The sequence below is a fragment of the Copadichromis virginalis genome, linkage group LG20 (genome assembly GCF_057382275.1).
Source record: "Copadichromis virginalis isolate Kocher_CV1m ecotype Utaka linkage group LG20, C_Virginalis_male_GT1.1, whole genome shotgun sequence".
Classification (NCBI taxonomy): Eukaryota; Metazoa; Chordata; class Actinopteri; order Cichliformes; family Cichlidae; genus Copadichromis; species Copadichromis virginalis.
The window spans coordinates 9719702-9741399 of record NC_140637.1 but is presented as its reverse complement, the minus strand read 5'-3'; the positions used below and the strand labels follow the sequence as shown (position 1 = coordinate 9741399).

Sequence of the window (21698 nt, the reverse complement as noted above, 5' to 3'; positions counted from 1 at the left end):
TAAGAACAAAGGCTTTGCTTTCTTTGAAGTCCTTAAAGGTCAACATTAGCTGTGCTTTACTTCAACACCTGTTTGCTGCTAAAGCCTCGTTTGTGAAAGGCTTCTCTGTTTTATTATATGTGAAGCATTTCTACTTCTGCTTCTGACAAAGAAGATTTCTGCATATGCCAATAAATCAATGTTGAAACTTGTTGCCATTATTTCATAATTAACTAACTGACTTGTGCAAGTACACAGTCTCACCTCCTCTCCGGGCGTGAAGTTGTTGTGACACAGAGGACAGTGGTTGGAGCCTTTACCCAAAACGGGGGCTGAAACACAAAGATGACACCTTCAAGTCAGCTCTTACAGAATTACAGAAAAGTTCCCATGAATGAATTTACAGTACTGAAAGAAATCTGCTTCAAACAAAACACAGCTTTGAGCACTGGGTCTATTTTGGGAAACGTATGCTTACGCACAAGTGAAAGTTTTGTTTATCTGCCTAACCAACAGGAACTACTGTAAACAAAAGGCTTGCCGTGTCAATTACTCATGGAACATTTGGAGAAGTGGTGTAAGCCTTGCAGTGTTTTATTGCAGAATATTGAAGATGCTGGCTTTGTGAACATGTGTAAATGCGATGGAGCAACGGTACCCAACTATGAAAAGAGAGGTTACAAACTCTCAGACGGAACGGTTCAATAATTTGAGTCAAACGCAATCAAAGAAATGTACAACCACAGGGTGCTAAACCCAAAGTCAGTGGAAGAAACCCAGAGAAAATCGAGTTAAAACCAGGAAGAAAAGTACACGAGGGGAAGCAGGTTTATCTATAGGGGAATAATTAATCACTATTTCAGGAAGTATGCCTTCTGAAACTAATAAAATGCTGAAATCTGACAGAGGACATTTTGCAGTAAAATAAGGAAGGGAAAATCCCAACACAGACATGGATTAAGAGAAACGTAACTAAAGGATAACTAAATAGCTAAGTTACTGTAAAACTGCAAAAAACAAAAACAAAAACAAAAAACAAGGAAGCTGTGGAGCTGGCTGCTTTGCAAACCTGATGTTTGCAGGCCTACGACAGACTGATCATTCACTCCAAATGATATGCAGCCAAATAGTCAAGACTTTATTTGCATGCTAGTTTGTTTGTCATGTTTCGGCTGTGTGCAGGCAGGAATTGGACCCAAACGCAAACTCACGAGAAACGGGATTGAACTCAAAATGGCAGCTTTTTATTACCGTGAACGTTATGATATGGCCCAGCCCTAGACCCAAGGGAAGCGAAACTCAATACATTCACATAGGACACAGACCTTCAAAGTAAAACAGGAAATGTAACATAGACGCAGACTTGACTAGGGGAGACAGAGCAACTAAGAAACACAGAGAACAATAACAGGGAGACACAGAGGGCGGCTAACTAAATACTCAGAAAACTAAAGAGAATACAAGAAAGCCAAACTAAGACACTAGACTAAAGAATAAACTGGGGCAACAAAGAGAACTAAGATCATAATACAAAAACTCAGACACAAGAAACTCAAAACACTGGGTCACCGACCCAGGACCGTGACAGTGCTCCAGGATTACAGAGTTAAAAATGTAAATAATGATGTAAATGAATAAATAAATAGTACATTTACAGAGAGCATGCAGCTCAGTAGAAATCTTCTTTTAGTGTGTATTAGTTATTATTATTATTGGACCTCACCTCCTGTCACCTGGCTAACACCTGACTAACAAATCCAGGGTAATATACAAGGTTAGGAAAATGACATGTTTTTAGAATGTAAATGTTTTGCTTTTGTTTTTATCAGGTCAAATCTTTGAACTGTTTTTTTTCTTCCCAGTTTATTATTTCATGTAGTTAAACCAAAATAGATCCAACCTTGAATTACCAAAGATTAAAAAATAGCTGCATTATATATTGTGGAACTGCTGCCTTATTACTATTATTGGATATTCACTGGTTCAGTTTTGATTTTATGAAATTGTCATTCGCTGTCATGTACAGTTTTTTTTTCTCAGTTACACTCATATAAGTGAGGCCTACCATGCACAGACCAAGCTCTCACAATCATTCCTGCCTACCATTTTGCCACCTAATAATGAAAGTGATAACAGAGAAATATTAAAAAAACCGAGTCAGTTTCCTGCTGCATGGAAAATCAGAGAGAACTCACGATTGCAGCCAGGACCCTGAGCGTGGTGAACCAGGTCCTCGCTGGCCACAGCCTCTGAGCAGAGTGGGCACTGGCTGAATTTGGACCTGTTTTCACATTCACCCAGTAGGTGCTCCGTAAGGCTGGCTATTTCAACTACCTGTGAACACAATGCAAAGCTATACTCAATCAACTTGGTAATGCAGAACAGATACTTTCAGCAGCTGGATCTAACTCTTTGACTTCAGCTCTATAACAGAAGTGAAAACCTAGTGAGAAAAATAAATAAAAAAATTAGCAGTCTACCTGTCGACATTCGTCGCAGCGCTGCAACATCGGACAATGTTTCCAGTAGTGAAGGTCCAATCCGTCTTCTGTGAAAGACTCGTCTTTTTTACCGCAGAATATACACAAGCTACAACAGAGTGTAAAGTTAGAGGATCAAATGGTACCAAAGTTTACCATAGGACAATTACTGAACACAACATGAAAGATAAATGAATACCTCGACTGGAAAAAGCAGTGAATACACACTAAAAACTAAATCTCTCAAAAATAAAGGCCATTTGAGTCATATATATATAGCTTACAAGATTTTAAGGAACATACTTGTCCAGACAGTTGATTGATTGTTGGACATTACAACTTTCCATCCTCTTGTTCTGGGACCCTTTTGTGACAGCTGGAAATTAATAAGACAAGTTATCTGTAACAGCCAGCACTACTGAATCAAAACCCATATTGTAATTCAGAATTTGCATGACTGATGTGTTATTCTATTAACCCTACAATGCCCTTTGTAACGTATTTGATACATGAGTTTCTGAGACCTCTATCTCATCAACATGATCAATACTTGCCATAATTTCAAAATGTTATGGACAAAACTATTTTTTTTGTCTAAAATTAACATTGTTGTTAACAAAAAGTTAACAAAAATGCCCAATCTATTAAATGCGATGCAAAAAATATATAATAAATATATAATAAAAATATGTCATACACAACATGATATGCAAAAAAAAGTGGATTTTGTTATAAGGGTTAATAAACATCTCAGTTGCAAAAAATCCTAATTTTCTGGCTATTTTTCGATGGGGTGGGTCTTACAGGGTTAACAGACCTTTGTGTTTCTACACACTTTAACAAACCCTACCTGTCAAATTTTAAAGCTATTCAAGCAAAGGTAATGCTCACACATGCTGATATCAATTTTTTACACCATTATTTCTGTATCTAAAGGCACAGCTGAAGTACTGGGGTAATAGGTCATACATAATTTAGTCAAGTGCGTGAGGGACACACTTTAGGTCTCTATCTCAAAATCTGTCAGTGGTATAACAATTAGATTATAAATTCTGAGGTCGTAGATGCCGTCTGCATACTGTTGTTATATGATGTCTTTTTTTTCACATATAACAATAAACTTGAATATAAACACTTTTTCTTTTCATTTTTAAGCTCTCATATCTATAAGACCATTGATCTGATTATCGTAGTCTTATGATACACAGTAAAACACATAAATGGAAATCTGTGTTACAAATTTCAATCCCCTCAAAGGCCTCAAAATTGTTCTTTTGTCAAAATTGCTGGAGGGTCAGGTAAATTACAGCTCAACATAAAGGTGACTTGAAAACACCTTTCCACCTACTGTTTGCATATGAGCAGGGCCTATTTCAAAACACTGAGCTTATCGGCACATCCTTGTCAGCACATAGAAACAAATTTCCCTTTTGTGCATTGCCTCAGACCTGCAGATGTGAGTAGGAACTGAAGTGTGATTTATGTAGGTACATACTTCCCTTGCCAGCTTTCTGGGAATCTTTCTCAGCTTTGTGAACTTCTCGTTTGGCTATTTGTCCTTTGGTGCTTTCATTGCCTCTCTCCTTTACAAGCAGACAAAATATATATATTTATATATATATATATGTGTGTAAGAACAGTCAACGTCAAAAAGCAAAGTTCCAAAAAACAAGACATGCAATCATTCGCCTTTAATTGAGACAGGGCATAAAGTGAGGCTATAATGTGTAAGTGTTATATGCATGTGAATTACTTGGTGTGTGACCACCTACGAGGTAAAAATACAGTCTGGAGTCATAAATAGAAATTAACAGTTGTTATGAGATGTGATATCATTGCAGAATGATGACAGCGCAACATACTGTGATCTCTTTTAAGGCAGCCAGCTGCTCCTGAAGAGAGTGGATCTCCTCCTTCTCCTTCTGTCCGTCCGGCTGACCCCCACCTTTCTTTAAAGTCTAGGAGAAGGTGGCATGCCATTAGTCCATTTCATATTCAGTTCTCTACCATGCTTACCTTCTATCAATTCATTTTCATTCTGTAATTGTTAGCTTTTTACACATTATTACCCTTCATTTCTTAAGTTATGGCATCTCTTGTTATTAAGGTCTAGAATTAAGGTTACACAAACCTAAAGCTCTTCAGATTGAGGCTTTAGGTGCTATTTTACATAGCCATTCAAATTCTGGGGTAGTTTTAATATTCTTTTTTTTTTTGTGCCTGTCCCATTTGGTTCTTTAGCCGTCAGAATTGTTGTCTGAAGACCAACAAGGATACCCAATGGATTTACTTTGCCAAATGGATCATCACGGCCTTGCCGTATTGGTCCATTTGATCAACCTTTGTTGTTATTATTTATTTTATTTTATTTTCAGTTGTTACAGATGGGACAGACATGACTGAGGGATAGGAAAGGGAGAAAGAACGATGAAGGAAAAGAAAAACAGAAGGGAAGAAGGACAGTGAGAAAGGGCACTTAAAAAGAGAAAGAAGAAAAAAAATCTCCTGGATCACCTGTTGAGAGAAAAAGAAGAGAAAACAAGCAAAAAAACCAGAGCAACATACTAAACACAACACCATCACGTTAATCTAGCTAAGTGTAAACAGCAGTAAATACTAAATATTGAATGTTGTTATGTAACAAGCAGGACCGACAGCGCATAATGTGCTTGGAAATAGCAGCAAATAAAGGTGTAGTTTATGTCTATGAACAGTGAACACCTGTGTGCACACCTGTGTGGCTCAGCGTGCTTGTACTCAAAAGGTTTCCCCATGTAATGGTCTGCAAGAGGGTGTAGAGAGCCATAGCCCCGTCCCCCAGGGCATGAAGCAGGCATGGAGGAGATCCAGGCTCCAGACATCCAGAGGCCCCAGAGTGCGAGAGCCCAAGGAGGACCACCGGAGGGGCATCCGTGCCACCTTCCTGGGAAGAGCTGAAGAGAGCCCCAGATGAGGGGTCACCCAGTAGCCACGGAGCAGAAGTCAGAGGAGGCTGCAGTGGCGTGCCCGCCGGCTCTGCTGGCAGCCAGCTGTGCCAGAGTGAACCGAGCCGCAGGCCCAGAAGCTGGAGGCCCGAGGGCCCCCTTTGCCCCGGAAGAGGCCTGACCGAGCAACAGGCACCAGGCCCCGCCAAATAGTCACCGGGAGTGAGCTAGTGCTTACCTGAGCGCCCAGCCCCGGACACCAAGAACCACCAACGCACCGACCCCTGAGGGCATCAGTTACCGGCAGACACAAACATGCATTCCCACCCTCATGCACACATATACAAATACTCAGCACTCACCCAACATAGGGATAGACATACATGGACACTGTACACACAATCACACTCCCCAAACAAACTCTATACCCCAGGTCCAGGTACCCTCACTTCTGGAGGGGGAAATGGCACCTAGACCCAGGAGATGTTACCCTTTCCCCCAGGGGTGGAGGCAAGCATATTGCCCCAGGCGCCCCAGCTGCAGGGAGGCCCCGCATCCCAGATCCCAATCGGACGGCCAACACCTCCTCCCAGCCCCCCCGCCCCGATGTCCAGCAGAGAACAGCGGTGTGTGAAGACCCCAAACCTCCCTCCTCTCGCTCATGTGTAGTGTTGCTGCGTGTTGTTCTAAGGTGCATTTAAAACACGGGAGAGCATGGTGCTGCTGCCAGAGAGCAGCAGGTGTTAGCACGGCCCCTCCCGAGAACCCTCAATGTCTACATGGATTTAAAATTGAGAGGTGGGCACCGGCACCAGAGGTGGGGTTGAATACAGACCGTCCACTGGACGCCGTTAACGTGCCCACCCTCAAGGCCCTATATGTATGTCTTACGAGAGTGTGAGTAATGTGGATGTCTAAGTCGTGGAATAAAATTGAGGCACAGGTGGCCAGAAGGGGATGGGGGTGGATGCCTCCCCTGCACCCTGGTGACACACCCGCACCCCAAGGCCTTAATTGTGTGGGTGGGTGTGTTGGAGCGGGAAGAGGGAGGCAGCCGGGGATGGGGAGGAAAAGAAGGGAGGAGCAAGATGCCCCTCCCTGGGGCCAGCTCCCCCGCTGACCCCAGTAGGCACCCCCGTCCTTCGGCACCCACCAAGGCAAGGGAGCCCGGGCCCATCCTACGGCAGCAGCCCCACAGGACCCGGGGCAGCCCACCCGACCCCACCGCAGAGGAAACTGTACCCACCCTAACATTCAATCATCTCCCAGACTGCACAAGACAGTAGACACCCAGGTTAAGTTTATTCTCCACCTCTCCTATACTCTCCCCCACCTGCAGAGTGGACTCCTGCAATGATGGAACAAACTCCCTGTCAGTTGAAGAGCCCCCTAGTTAGGCCGATGCGCCAGAGGCCCTCTTCTCTTTTTTTAAGAAGAGAAGATACCAAGTATAAGATAAAAATTTAATACCAGCAATGGGGAAAAGAAACACTTGCCTGAGTCTCTACCAGCTTTCCGTCAATCTTGGCAAAGCCATCAAAGAGGTTTTTGTAGAGGAAGTTCTTTCGGACTGCAGCATCGTTGGGTGGAAGGTAGATTAGGATGGCACTTCTCTCCTTTTGGTACACAGATAAGATGATTCGCACTGCTAGCTCTCGAACTGTTGATGTGCTGTGCGCCAATGCCGCTGTACAGAACTAACAGGGAACAACAGGGTTTCCACAAACATGAAAAGGTCTATATTATTATTCCATTTCTAATCCAAAATATGCCAAAAAAAATTATATAATACACTGAGGTTGAAATATTTAGGGATAATTAGGGATCATCACTTGAGCGACAAACGGCAGTCCATTTATGTGCGGACGTCACAGTTACAATTCAGATTTGAAAAACTATGTGAAAAATCTTTAAGCTGCATTTTTCCAAGCTAAAAACAAAAAGCCAACAGCAAAGTGCTCAAAACAGTCCAGGCTATACCATTTAAAATAGCTAACGTCAGCTATCAACATGCTTACAGACTGGCACAATGAACCATATATAATATCCATTTGGGTGGTCAATGTTTTTGTTTTAAGACATACCAGATTTCCAGAAATACTAAAAGTACCACACAGCAACACCAATGTCCAGTTTAGTACGTCCAGTCCAATGAGCTATCATTTAGACGAGTGAAATCCTAGTATTTTATTTGCTTGTTACTTAGAACATACAGTCAGTTGGTGCAGTTTAATAAACCAAGCCTGCTATCATTAGTTGTTAAATTAATACTGTAACCTGAATATGATCATTTTTGGTTAAAAAAGAAAGAAAAATATGAAAATGAGGTATCAAAATGTCCATAAAACAGTGTGTTGTCACTGTGGCTACATCCATCTTTTGTATACAGTCTACATGCAAAACACTACAGGACAGTGTTTGCATATTTGGAAGTGCGGAAGACAGTGGATGGATGGATGAACAGACAGACCTGGGCTAAGAGAAAATCATTTAAAATCTGATTACTGACCTTCTACAAGCTTACCTTGTTAACTGTTTCAAACCTGATTTCTTTGGGAAGATATTACATCTAAGAACCAAAAAAAGACTGTGCATTACCCCTTTCCTTCTACCATTAAACCTTTATACTGGAACACATACTTCTAAATGATATCTAAATGTATTCACAAAAAAATTAATAAATGAAAAACTCATCTGATTTGGAAAACCACCCCATTTAACAAACTAAAGAGAACTTGTTCGATCGATATCTGCAACAGATTCCGTCATCTATCTTTAAACATTTTTTGCATTTGAAAGCCACCTCAGGAGATACACACCATTTGTCTTTCTTAGAAAGGCCACGGATGTGTTAAGCTACATCCATATTTACTTACACTCTACAGTATCCGATTTATGCCCAGTTTAGCTTCATGTACAACGTTGTTGAGAGTCCTTTCAGAGGAGTGACACTCATAATATAAAATGAACTTATTATCCAGCATAATTGCTGTGAAGAGAGGGATGATAGAAAGGCCATCCTGCCAGTGGAGGACATTAACATTGAGAAGTAAAGTGTGTACAAAGGCCACCCATCCCTCGCTCAACCGGCTCAGGGACAGCATGCCATTATTCTCTGTTGTATCTTCCAACCCCTTTTTCACTCTGGCTTCCACCTCAGAGTAGATCACCCTAGTAACAGTGGAAGAAAACGGAAATATGTTAGCTAAACCATAGCTGAGCTGTCGAGGGGGACAGTCACAGGAGCCCAAAGACACAATAAACTAGAATTACTATCTAAGGGCCGTGAACACGTGAAGGTGTGGTTAACAGTAACATGTATGGAAGGCTTTGAATGGAAATAATATGTGGGGATTAAACATGTTTGTAAGTTTTGTGAAATATGCTCACATTCCAAAAAATGACTCTTCACGCTCAATAAACTTGAAATGAAATTCTGAGTAAAATGCTACTGAAATATACATAGTCAAATATGTATTTTTTCAAATAATTACTCATTATGGAAAATGTGCTTAGTATGAACTGAATGTATACCAATCAAGTAAATTTCATTTGACCAGATTTCATTAAATCTCACATTTTACGCTGTACTGATGTAACAGAATTGAAAAACTTCCATGAATGAGGATGGAGTTTTCTTTGCTCCTGAGCTGTGGCCTTAAAAAGTATTCTGAACTACTACAACAGTGAAGTTGACCTTTTGCATGTAAAACCTTATCACTTCAAAGTCTGTCATAATCAGTATCTGGGCTTTTTCCAACTGAAAATGACCTTGATATTCAACTGTCATCAGTTCATCCTTCATGTGAATTGAGCACTTGTGCTCGTGTCTTTTTAAAGGGAAAAAACATTTTAGGTGCTTCATCTGCCAGATTCAGTCAATTCAGTAACTTACCTAGCTGCTAGAGCAAATCAAATGAACATAGATAAGCTATGTATGTTTTGCAGTATCATTCAGATCTTTCTCCCTAAGTGTGACAGAAATACGATAACATGGGAAAGTACAGTACTGCAAGGAACGCTCACATGCGCAGTCACCACAATGATGATACGGGCTCAGCTTTGTGGTTTGTCATGATTGCTTTTGTACCCTCAGGAAGAGTGTAGCAGTTCTGTGTTTGCGCAACAGGGATAATTCAAGCAGCCAGCCTGAACACTCTATTCTTTCAAAAAGAAAGTTGCATTACTTATTGTTATGTATCAGACTGAAACTAAACCAAACCATTTCTATTTTTCTGTCTTCACCGTGAGAAATATTAACACCTCTGTTGCAATTTCTCTGATGATGGTTTGTTAAAAGTGCCCGATGTTAACAAGAAGAAGTCTGCGGGTAAAATAGCTCCAAATCTGATTAGCAAGGTGGATTAAGGGATATTGAAGGGAAACATCGGGGACAAGGCAACTAAGTAATAAAAATAACTGGCAATTCATAAATTTCTCATTGACTTTCAGTTTAAACATGCTGTCTGCTCGTGTTTTACATGAAAGCAGAAAGTGTGACAGTCAGGAAAGAAGCGCAGCGGTCCTGTTACATCTCAATTCAGGCAGAAAATATTTTCCAAGCAAACACATGTGGCAGTCAATACAAAAAAGGGTTAGGAGCTATGCAAGCATGCCCAAGCATGCAAACACAGTCCGTGCAGTTCCACCTATGTGGCTTTGGCTTCAATAGGTGGAGAAACTCAGAGGACAAACCTAACAATTTGCTCAAGACTAGAAGACTAGGGTTGAATTGGGAGTGGGACGGGGCGGTGCGCGGGGGGGGGGGTAAAGTAGGAGTGGTTAAAAATTACGCACATTTTTAACAGATTCATGAAATCCTTTCCATGAATCCAAGAGGTTTACTTCATATCTGAGTTCACACACTGGTTGGAAAAGCACCAGATTACAGGCATGCTTTTCTCTCTCGTATTTTGACTCGCTCAGCTAATTTAAAAGACCAGGATGTCTTGGAGAAACATGATAATAATGACACGAGGGAAGAAAAAAACTTTTGGAATGAGACACCTGCCATAAGTGTCTTGATGTAATCTCTAATCTCAGCCTCAAAGCTGGTCCAATATGATAAAACACTATGTTAAACTGCACAGTGGACATACATCTGAACATTAAGAAATTTTCACATTTCAGCACCGGCGGTGGTACGCGTACATCACAAATTCTGCAGTTTTTGCACAGTTTGTGAGCCTTTACCACGAGGTGCACACAGAAAAACGAAATCACTAAATACCTTGTTCATATTCGGAGTTTTCCTCAACAGAAATCCTTTAGCTAAATTAATAAAACTGACCTCATGTCATATGTGTCCCTAGACATACTGTCAATCTACCGAACAGCACATACTGTAATACTGCAAGACTGTGGCTTTTTCTTTTACTGTTGCCAGAATAAGTTAATAAAATTGAGAGTAACATTAATTTGAAAGTGACGCATGTCTGAACAAATGACTAAAGCCAGCAGCATTACATGTACTGGTTCTCAAAAAGGTTTCGGAGAGGAGTACGAGACAGTTTGTTGGCCTGCTTCAGTTTAACAGTTGGATAGTTTGCACATAGATATTAGGTCACTGCTGGAAACCAAAGGAGTGCAGGAGACGTTAAAGAGGGTGCCAGCAGTGACAACATTGACTCAGCTGACTGGACATTACTGAGGGCCTGTTTACGTAAATGAATGGCCACAGAAGGCCTGGGAGGGACTGCTGCTTTTCTGTAAAGTCGCACCATAACTACTGACCCAAATTTAACAGAAAGTCAGCTTATAGGATCTTTCCTTATCCTTTTCTACTTTGAAGTGGAATGACACAGATTTCCATATTTTATATAGTTTATATAGTACATATCATGCTGTAATTGCTCTTTCCAGACAGGAATTAACTATGAATTGAAACACTGCCTTAAAGAAAAACGGCAGTCAATTGTTTAATTATTTATCTGTGAATGTGTATCTTTTTATTTGAGCTTTTGAAATGTTTAATTATTTAAACAAAGTTTGTCCTACTTGACCTAGTAGGCTTTATTTAATTGCACACCCAAAGAAAACACATTAGTACATTCATATTTATAAGTGACATAATTATCACACCAAACATATTTATTATGGTTCAGGTTGTTTACCGTCATAACATTTTCCAGGGTGAAGCCAGAGTTTTCTGTACCAAGTTCAAGGAGCAGTTTCTCGAGTAGCTCAGCCCGACTCTCAGCCAGGCGAGAGGGAAAGTTGGATTTGAAGGGTTTCACCAGCTCACCAGGGATCATCTGCAGGGCCCTGACATCCTTCAGAACAGCAATTTCCTACATGAGGGACAAGAGAAATAGACAGCAAGTTTTAAGGGGGCGTAAATCACGCAATGTATTTGTAGACTTGCACCTGCAAGTCTTGTAGACTTGTAGTACAGAAGTAATGCAAGTGCTATGTACCTCAAACAAATTACAGTGTATGCTTGTGATGCTGCACACGGTAATTTGTCATTCAACATTGGCCTCTGGCATAGGCACAAGTCGTGACAGAAAATACAAGCTGACAATCGGAGTAAAACTGAAGAAGGGTCTTAGAAAACCCTGTCATTGTTTTAACCACATCAGGTGAGTGGAATGTATGTCGGAAATATAGGAAGACACGCAGAAAAGAAGTGTGCAACTGGCCCTCGACACACAAAGAACGATTCAATCAGTCCCTGAGTCAAGCTCTGAACACAATCCAGCAGAAGAGGGGCTGCGAGCTTAAGTCTGCGAGCTACTGAGCGAAAGGGCACCCACCCTTTCTTACTCAACACACGCCCATCCATGAGCACACAGGAACGAATTTGACTAACCAAATACACAAATATACAGTGTACGTCATCTGTCCATCCAGCAGCCAAGAAACATTTTCTTCTTTCAACCCAAAAGTCCAAATGAAAGCGTGCTTGTGCAATAAAGAGAATTTCATAGTTGAATTACAGTTAAAACAGAATAACTGACATCAAATGATTATTGTGCTGCATTATGTTTTGTTATCTTGTTTGTTATCTTGCACCAGTACAGAGCACAAATTATACCTACCTATACCACTCCACTTTGGTAATGAAATCACACAAGTGGTGACTTCAGCGTCTGGGGCCTGTCTGAAGGTTGTGCAGTTTGTTGTTTCTAGCTATCTAAAATGCAAAACTCCCCATAATTAAATTTATTTATAATTGACTGCTTTGCACAGATTCAAATTTGCCAAAGATTGCTTTGCATTTGCAAGTAACTCTTTCTAGCACCTAAAAGAAAGCAAGTTTTCTTCAACCAGTAATACTTGCTTTCATTCAGTGGGTGATTTACAAGACTCTATGCACTCTTGCGAAAAATACACTCTTGCTGCTTCCATAGCAAGAAGCTAAGTGTCCGGTGCTGCTAATCAAAGGCATTTAATGACTAATTGATTAACATCATCATCAGAAAGTGTGAGCACCTCGATAAAGCCAGATATTTTTGTGGTTTGTTGATCTGGAGCATTCGGGTGTGTTAATACAATGCCACAATATTCCCAGCAAAGTTACCAAAAGCTCAGACCATGCACTGCTCAGAAAAAATGAACAAAAAAGCAATAAATAAATAAATAAACAAGAGATAGATTATTCAGACTTTACAGGCCTAATTTAAATGTTCATGACAGTACAATTAGAAAAAGCTAACCGTGAGCTAACCAGAGAATTTACTCGCTTCAGATGTGGTCTAGTTATAAGAGTGATTTAATGTCATGGAGATCTCTTTTAAATATAACTTGTAAGCGATCGTTTAGCCTCCATTTGAGCACACAGACCTATCTTAACGGTTGTCGATTTACATGTCAGTGCATGTGCACTAAGTATATTTAGCAATTAATCAGTTTAATAATGAACCTGTGAAAACACTGCAATACTTTCCCTGAACAGTGCTGCCATCAGACACACCTGATTTATCACTGCATCACTGTTTCCATTCCTTAGTCTTGCAATAATCACTTTAACACTTAAAGTTACAGCATGTAAGAGCCGAAGCGTTTCACTAACTCAATGCCATTCAGCATTTTAAGAGTATGTCTTCTTTCTTTTTGTAGTGTTTAAGCACTGCTGACGTGTACACACGGAGCTTAGTAGTTTCTACTCATTTCCTGACCACTAATATTACGTGATGCAAGTTTATACGTTAATGTCAAATCATCACTACATGAATAGTTCAGGTCTCTCCATCCATGTCTACATCAACCGGGTTTATAAACAAACAAAGCAAAAACTAAATGCACAGCTTGCATCTCAAAGCCAAGCCAGGAGCTACAAAGAACCTGTAAGAAGGAATGTTGTCCTGCGTGCTACGTAGTGCATGCTTCAAGTCCACAATCAGTCACCACACCTTACATTAATTATGCATGAAACTGCTTTGTCCATTGTCTTCTTTTTATGAATGCCTTTAGAAATATTGGACAGATTAGTCATGGCTGGAGTTTTCAATGCTTAGAAAAATTAACTGGACTAACTAGACCTAAGTGTTGCTATGATGTTTTACCACTTTGCCCTTCCTTTTTTTCTCCTCAGTTTAAGTTTCATAGAAGTCATCTTCCACACTCCTAATAGTATTTCTACTTAAGGGGATAACTAATAATTATTTTAAGAAGCATTTTGATATATTTACCAGTATTTAGCCCCAACTTTAAAGTGACATTCTAAGAAAACATCATTTGTTCATTTTTACACTGGAATAAGGACCTTGGATGTTTATGCACAAAGAACAGAAAATATTATACTTTGCAACAACCAATCCAGTTTTAGGGAGATGAAACAGCATATTGTGCTAAAAATGGTGCCTCAATCCAGATATACAGAGGCATCACACAAAAGTAATACTTTTTGGAGGAGCACTGGGAGGAAAGTTGGATTGAATTTTGCACATGTTGGAACTCTTCGGTGTCTTTGATTATAGTGTAGTATTTATTAATACTAATTTGAAAATAACTTTGAATGCAGACTCATGGTGGCTGCCTAAATGAGAAATAAGCAAAGATTTTTACCATTGTGTCATTGTGTGGGAAATTTAGTACTCAACAGGGAAAGCTGTTTAGCTTTAACAAATCCCAGCTATAACATTAGACTGCCATATTTTCTTTATGTACCGTAATTATAAATGGAAAAAGCATGACCTAACTCAAGATGTGACGTTTCAACACACCCACATGCTAATCCTACTGCAGAATATTTTAGTGCTGGCTCACTCTACCATTGTTATTTGGTTGGATATCAAAGCAAAACTTGGAATTTACCAGTAACCTACCAACAACACAAGCATGGGAATAATGTGAGATGACTCATCAAAAGATTCTGAGAATCTGTAGAAATCTCTGTGTAACTTCTAGCTTCACTGTTGAGCAGCTACAATGTCATACCAGACAAGAATAGGGCATTCCTCTGGTGTAAAAACTGTGTAAAACTATGCATGCCAAAGGTTGTTACTGCTGGCATTCTTTTTTCTCCAAGTTCACCAGTTCATCCTGTGAGTTAGGTGACTTTTTTGTTTGAATGAATCATAGGTCAGTTGGTTTTTCTAACATATCATAAATAAAGGTTTTCACTTAGCAAACACACAATAAAAAGAAGATGGGAGAGAGCAGGGTGACACAAAAGACCGAAAGGTTGATGAATAGTGTTGGGTCTAACTGTACAATACCTGTATGAAGGCAGAAACTGTGGCCCGAACGCGAGTAGTGGAGTCTCCGGTCCTGGCAAGCAGATTAGGAAAGGTCTGCTCCAAGCAGTGGGTCACCTCAGCTCGGCCCAGTCCTACACCTGGGATCAGCTGGCTTAGCATTAGCCGCAGCAGCTTCAGCGAGGCATGTAGAACCTAAAGCAAGATCCTTTTGTAATGAAACTTAAAACTTGGTGCTCTTTCTAAAATCTTACTACAATGGTAGCACCATATGTACTCATATATCTCTGTATGGACCTACCGCCTCCCACCAATTAATGAGCAGACACAGTTATTAACATCTATGTTTGATATCTTTTCTCTTTTTGTTTTTTAAAAATATGTTAAAGAGGTCTGAGAGAGACACTGATGCTAAAATCCTCATAAAGAAGAAGAAAAGCCGCAAATTAAGGCTGTAAAAGAAAAAATATTCCAAATTAAGCAGAGTAAAGGTAGTGGAAGATTAAATTAAATTTAAAGTACATTTTGATCAGATTTATATGTTAAATTAATAAATAGTCAGTATGATTGACATTTTAAAAGTAATAAAAGTTATGCATTTTGCACTAGTGTATGTACTTGAAGACCTAATCGCTGCTCATACATTTGTAATTTATCCCTTGCAACAGCTAAAATAAAAAAAAATCTGATGCGCAACACAGGTCCTACCATTACACAAAAAAGTCGACCCTAATGGCCTAAATAATCGGCATCCCATCTCAAAAATGCCCTGCTTATCAAAAGCCCTTAGATTCCTTTATAAGTGCTGAACTGTGACTGTACCTGAATTTTAACATCAGAACAGTCAGAATTTAAATCATGCCACAGTACAACGAACCTTAATAACCATCAGTATTGTGCTACACTTTTCGTACAGTTAACATTTCATTCAGTAGATCATGGCATTCTGATTGAAAAGTTATGCTCAGTCAGTTTACATGAAAAGTCGTTTTTATGGCAGTCTTTCTCATAGAACTCTGAAAGGAGTCTTCAGATTTTTCAGGTTAGTCCATTTTTTCTTACTATAGGTGTTCCACAGGGATCCAGTCTTATATACCTCTTCTGTTTATGCCATATACTATCTCTGCTACCTATAGCAGCAGAGCTAGTATGCATAAACTACCATGCTTATAGAGTTTTTTAAAAAATTATTATGCCACTGACTATTGCAAAACTACAGTCTGCTTTTGATACATTTCCAAAAACAACTAGTCAATCATAAGCTGGGAGAGCTGAACTGGATCTAAACTCTGCTAAAACTGGGTGTGATCTATTCACAAGATTAGGTAAAAGTAAAGAGCCTTTGGTTTATATTCCAACCCTTCATCGTCAGAAATACTTTGGACTTTTTTAATGCTCTTTCTCTTCTCTATAAAATCACTATACAGTAAAAGGTTTTGTCTGTACTTGTTTATAGTGACACTGCATTGTAATAAAAAAGTGTGATGGTACTCCATATCTAAGAGAAAAGAGCAGTATTGCATGTTTATTTACCAAAAGCTCTGCAAAGATTTGCTTACATCTGCCTAATTTGGATGTCAGGTTTCTAAAATTAGCCATTCGCCTTGTTCACAGCTGAACAAACTGGTTTTAAATACATTAGAACATTGTATTAGATCTTTTAGAATTTGCATAAATATTGCCTGGGCACTGTGAGTGCCAACGTCTATTTAGCATATACATTTTATTCAATTCCACAATTGTGTATAAATTTAGGACAAAAAGTATGCAAATGTGTGTTTGGTTAATTGTCTTTGTTGTAACAATCCTTCTTGGCAATAAATCTTATACCATTTATTTATAAGCCTGTTTAAAATAGAAAAAAATAGAATAGTCCTTTACTGTGATTGTACATGTACAACAAAATTGTGGCATTTCCCTGAAACAGTGCCACATTTTGCTTTTATTAAATATCACTATTAGCAATTAATTAAAAAAAAAAAAGAACACTTACCTTTCTGTTGAAACAGACATTTCCTTGGCCTTACTGCGTCTCTCAAATAATTTAGATTGTGATGGTATGTCTATATTAAACTTGTGAATTTAAATTTATGAAAGTGTTTCTGTTCTTCACTTTTCTCAAAAAATGTCAATCAGAGGGGGGTCCTCAAATTTTGGCTAGTGTTTTTCTTGCATCACTGCTCTGTTTGGCTGGGCCGAAGGACTCATACACACCCACAGATACACACAAAACTGAAAGCCCAGGACAAGATTGGAAGTAAAGCCACTATAAATGACAGCAAAATTCATGGCATTGCTTACATGGCACTGGAGTATCATCTTTTAGCTTAAACGAAAGGTTCTCCCTACATCAATAAACCTGCTCTTACAAGATTTCTGCAACAACTACCCAAGGTTAGATTCAGAACCAGGATATAATAATATTTAATACAAACCAAGGTTGTTAAGCGTGAATTAAACAAGCCCATTTCTATGCAGTATATTAACCAGTTAACATCTTAATGGAGTATTCTGTGCATCAAAGTGACTAGGAATTATTGCAGCCAAGCCTTTTTCATCCATTTTTACCATTCCACGCAGAAGGATTACAAAGCCATCCTTGTCAACACTATTTGTTTAAAGAAGCTAGCTCTGGGAGGCTGCACGTGGTACAGGGGGAACATTGTTCAGGGGGTGGCTGTATAAGCGGGTGCTGATTTTTAACAATGTTAAAATGTAGGTTAGCACTGCTTGAAACCTATGTAGTATGTGTTAATTGGGCTTATTTTTATGTTAAGATTAATTTCTTTTGAGGAAATGACTCACAGATGTGACTTTATCCAAGAGGGCTTTTTTGACGAGGAACACAGCAGCTCTTATCATGTTCCTCAGCTCTTCCTTGGGGGTGGTGGGAGAGACCTCCAAAAGCTTCTTATACACAGAAAGCAGGGCGTCCACTCTGTAACACCAGGTTTTAGAATATACCCCCGCCACCTGGGAGTGAATGGCAGCAGATTTACCAAGAGGATGAGAATATACATATTAGTTACATTGGTATTGTAGCATGTGGAAATAAAAGTGTGTGGTATATGCTGTGAGATTTAAATGCAGCAAATACTCCAAAGGCATTCACTTATTAATTTAAAACAACTTTTTAAAAGGAAATGGCAGCTATTTGTTGCATGGTCATTCGAACAGTGATGAACTATAATTATAGTTAGCGTGCTAATAGCATCTGTATAAAATAGGCTATTTAAGTGTTTTCAAAAGAGTTCAAAATTTGTTTTTCCTATTATACTTATTTTTTTAACTCGAAGAGTACTTACATTATCCAGTGTTAAAAATAAGCCAACAGTTAGTTGGGTTTTCTCTCAAATATACATTGAAATCTTTCTGACTGGGCTACTTATAAAACTGACTAAATACTAAAAGCTGACAGGTTTTATTTTTGCACTGACAGTAAGAAAGTAAAGTACTCCAGTGACATAAAATAACACAATGCTCTAGGTTTGTTTTTCTTCTCAGTTTTTGAAATACACTATGACTTTAACTGACTTCATACACCCACTATGACCTTGGAACTGGCTTAACAACAACCAGAAAAAGCACAATAACAATAATAATTACTTTTTTTAAACTACTTCTGTTCATTTCGGTATGTACCCAAGGACAATACCCATGATTTTTTGCCAAAATTGTTGAAAACAGAAGCAACTGATTTGTGCCAAAAAAAGGTCAATGCCTTTGCTACACAAAGAGAAATTGTGCTTATGAGTGTAGTCACTCCCAGAGGCCCACTGAGATCCTGACATGTAGGAATATAAACACAGCGCAAAGTTAACAGCTATCGTTGGCTTAGCTAGCTGTTTGTTTCACATATGTTTATCTTTTCTTACCAGGCTTTCTCCAAAGACCTCTATTGAAAGACCAGCCTCTCTCAGCACCTTCTCTGTCAGGGGTTCTGGTTCTCCACTCATTTCAGTGCTCTGTGGAGTCCTTTGCACTTCTGATATCGGGGAGTGCTCCTCCGCAGGGCTCTGAGTGGCCTCCAGTGGCTGATCTTTCCTCTGAAGGGCTGGCAGCGGCCTTTCGTCGTAAGGCACACTGGTAACCTGTCACCAGAAGAAAGCAGAAACTGAAAAAATATTGACACCACATGCTGAAGAAAATATAATGTATATTATATTTTCTTACTACGGCGGTTTGATTTTGCTATACTGTTTAATGTCTCAGCATCCAAAATTATGATGGAAAGTTTAGAGAAAGCTGATCTGCATTTTCCCTCCTGAGAAATACTTTTGAAAAATTGATTACCTCTGCTCTTTCACTAACATTCATCTAGTGAAAAGGTCAATCATTCAACATAAGGATGACAATGAATATTGAACCCTCTCTGTTCAAGCCAAACTTCCAGCCAGCCGAGCAGAGTACTGTCTCCGGTGCCCCTGGGCCAACTGGCACACTGCTGCCTAGTGCAAGGCTCAAAGCCCTGCCTTGAGGCCAGGTTGGGAGCCGCTGCAGTCAGCCAACTGTTGCACGCTTTTAATTAAATAGTGAAACCTAAACCTGCACTAGGGGTAGTCTTAGTAGGTGGTGAGTAAAGCACAAAGGACCCCACTGGTCATAATCTCCTTGTGTGCCCTGGGTTTCAACACTACACAGGAGACTTTTTCTTAAGGTGCTTTCCTATTAATATTTTTTTATAATAACACAGGAGTTCATGGAATTCAGAACAATGTGCACAACTGGACCAATAAAAAAATCTTTGTGTTTATAATCAGTGAAGATTGTCATGTCTAAATAAGCACTGCTTATTTAGAAAAACTGTTGTTTTGATTATAAAGTATGTTTGAGATGGACACGTTTCATGCATTATTTCTATAACATCTAAACACATTTGATACAGGAAGATGCTTACATCGATTTTGAGTACAGCAGCAGGCGTACAAGGTGTGTCAGGTTGGCTGCTCAGGTTGGATGTGATAGATTCTTCAGCTAATTGTTGGTTTTTATGAATGTCTGGATTTTTCCCTTTGCTGATTGTGTCTGTGGATACAAGAGGCTTGGTATAGACTGAAGAACGACCTGAAGAAGACAGAACAGGAGGAGAGTACTGGGCCAGGGTTGATTCTGCTGCCCTCGTGACCTGGTGACATGGAAAGATAGAATAACAGAGATCATTTTAGATCAAAAAGAGCCATGAATAATGCAAGATTTCCCCCGCATATTTTCTCCATCTTTTACAAAACAATAACAGCCCACCTCGCTGTTACCAAACCAGTAGCTGTTGACATACCATTGTCATATCTAGCAGGTTGTGTACTTCCAGCTGCTGGTACACACTCTTCCTGTACTCCTCCATCAGCTCCTTCTTCTTTTTGGCCAGATCATAGTCTTCCTTTTCAATCGCACATCGCTTCTCCACATCGTATCTAGCCAAACGCTCCCCGACCTGGAAGTGCAAAGAATATGGAGGTAAAAGCAGCCCTGCAGCTACACTGTGACTCTACACTACAAGCTTGAACAGATGAGAACAATTTACGAGATAAGATTTATGTCAATTTGTACCTTTAGTGACTGCAAGTCTATGTACTGTTTGCTGCGTGCTGTTTTTTTCTTCTTCTCCTAAATTATAATTTGAGCTGTCAGGAGAGATAGCTCAAATTATAATTTTCCATCTTGTAAAGCTGCGCTATTGGTGAGAGATTTACTACACTTCAAATCATGAGCCATTATTAAAAAGAATTTGCATTTAGTGTTGAGGAGGCTATGGGTCTTTATTTATTTGTTTATTTAATTGACATGTTCTTTATTGGAACAAACTATGAGTGTCACCTGACAGGTTTTACAGGATGTAAAATTGACATCAACTTCAGAAACTCAGACATAACATGTGAATGAGGAAATTCTAGTGAACTAAATTCAGTAGCTAATTTGTTGCCAACTGAAAGAGTTTCATGAACTCTGAACTTGCATCTACTTACAAATCTAAGTGTAAACAGAAAATCTGCATCTTCAGTTTGATGGTTTTCATACGAGAACTCCTGAAAAACTTGTGCAGCTCAGGACGGGCAGTTTATACAAAGCTGACCTTTCTGACATGTACCACACAGTGGGAGACCGTCTCACTATCAGAATGACCCCATTTTGATTAGATAAGGGACCTGCCTGGACACAGCAGGGAAGAGTCAGCAGACATGATGCCCAATGAAATCACTAAAAAATGACCAGTGTTGTTCTCTTGTGTATATGAGAGAACATGTAACAGTGAACATGGAATATGGAACTGATAAAACAAAACTATTAGTGTCACCTGACAGGTTTTACAGGATGTAAAATTGACATCAACTTCAGAAACTCAGACATAACATGTGAACGAGAAAATTCCAGTGAACCAAATTTATTAGCTAATTTGTTGCCAACTGAAACAGTCTCATGACCTCTGAACTGTTTCGATTCAATTCAACTAAGATATATAAATATATGTGTGCATTCGTTCAACATGAGTGGTCTGGTAGTAGATCAGTGACCATCTGTGGAGGCATATCCATGAAGGGACGCACAGCCTTCTACAGGCTAGACAACGGCACCCTGACTGCCATTAAGTACCAAGATGTCTGTTGACAGATGGCAGTACAACAATGCCTAGTGTCATGAAAGAATTGATAGCATTGACTTGTCTGACCTAAATTCAA

At 39.5% G+C, this 21698-nt stretch overlaps 1 protein-coding gene across 6 annotated transcripts in view; it reads right to left on the bottom strand.

The window, feature by feature from the left end:
- The window catches only part of cep104 (centrosomal protein 104), a 38771-nt gene that overhangs the window by 9695 nt on the left and 7378 nt on the right, over positions 1–21698 (bottom strand). For 4 of the 6 annotated variants that reach the window (XM_085444900.1, XM_085444903.1, XM_085444902.1 and 1 more), the window contains 13 exons: positions 20300–20455; positions 19922–20149; positions 18900–19115; positions 17830–17997; positions 15046–15219; positions 11497–11673; positions 6880–7080; positions 4322–4417; positions 3955–4042; positions 2763–2835; positions 2460–2568; positions 2175–2313; positions 244–311 (listed from right to left, as the gene is read on the bottom strand). In XM_085444900.1, the coding sequence (XP_085301026.1) occupies positions 244–311; positions 2175–2313; positions 2460–2568; positions 2763–2835; positions 3955–4042; positions 4322–4417; positions 6880–7080; positions 11497–11673; positions 15046–15219; positions 17830–17997; positions 18900–19115; positions 19922–20149; positions 20300–20455 (1893 nt within the window). The remainder of the gene's footprint in view (positions 1–243; positions 312–2174; positions 2314–2459; positions 2569–2762; positions 2836–3954; positions 4043–4321; positions 4418–6879; positions 7081–11496; positions 11674–15045; positions 15220–17829; positions 17998–18899; positions 19116–19921; positions 20150–20299; positions 20456–21698) is intronic. The other 2 variants (XM_085444904.1, XM_085444905.1) reach the window with 2 other exon arrangements.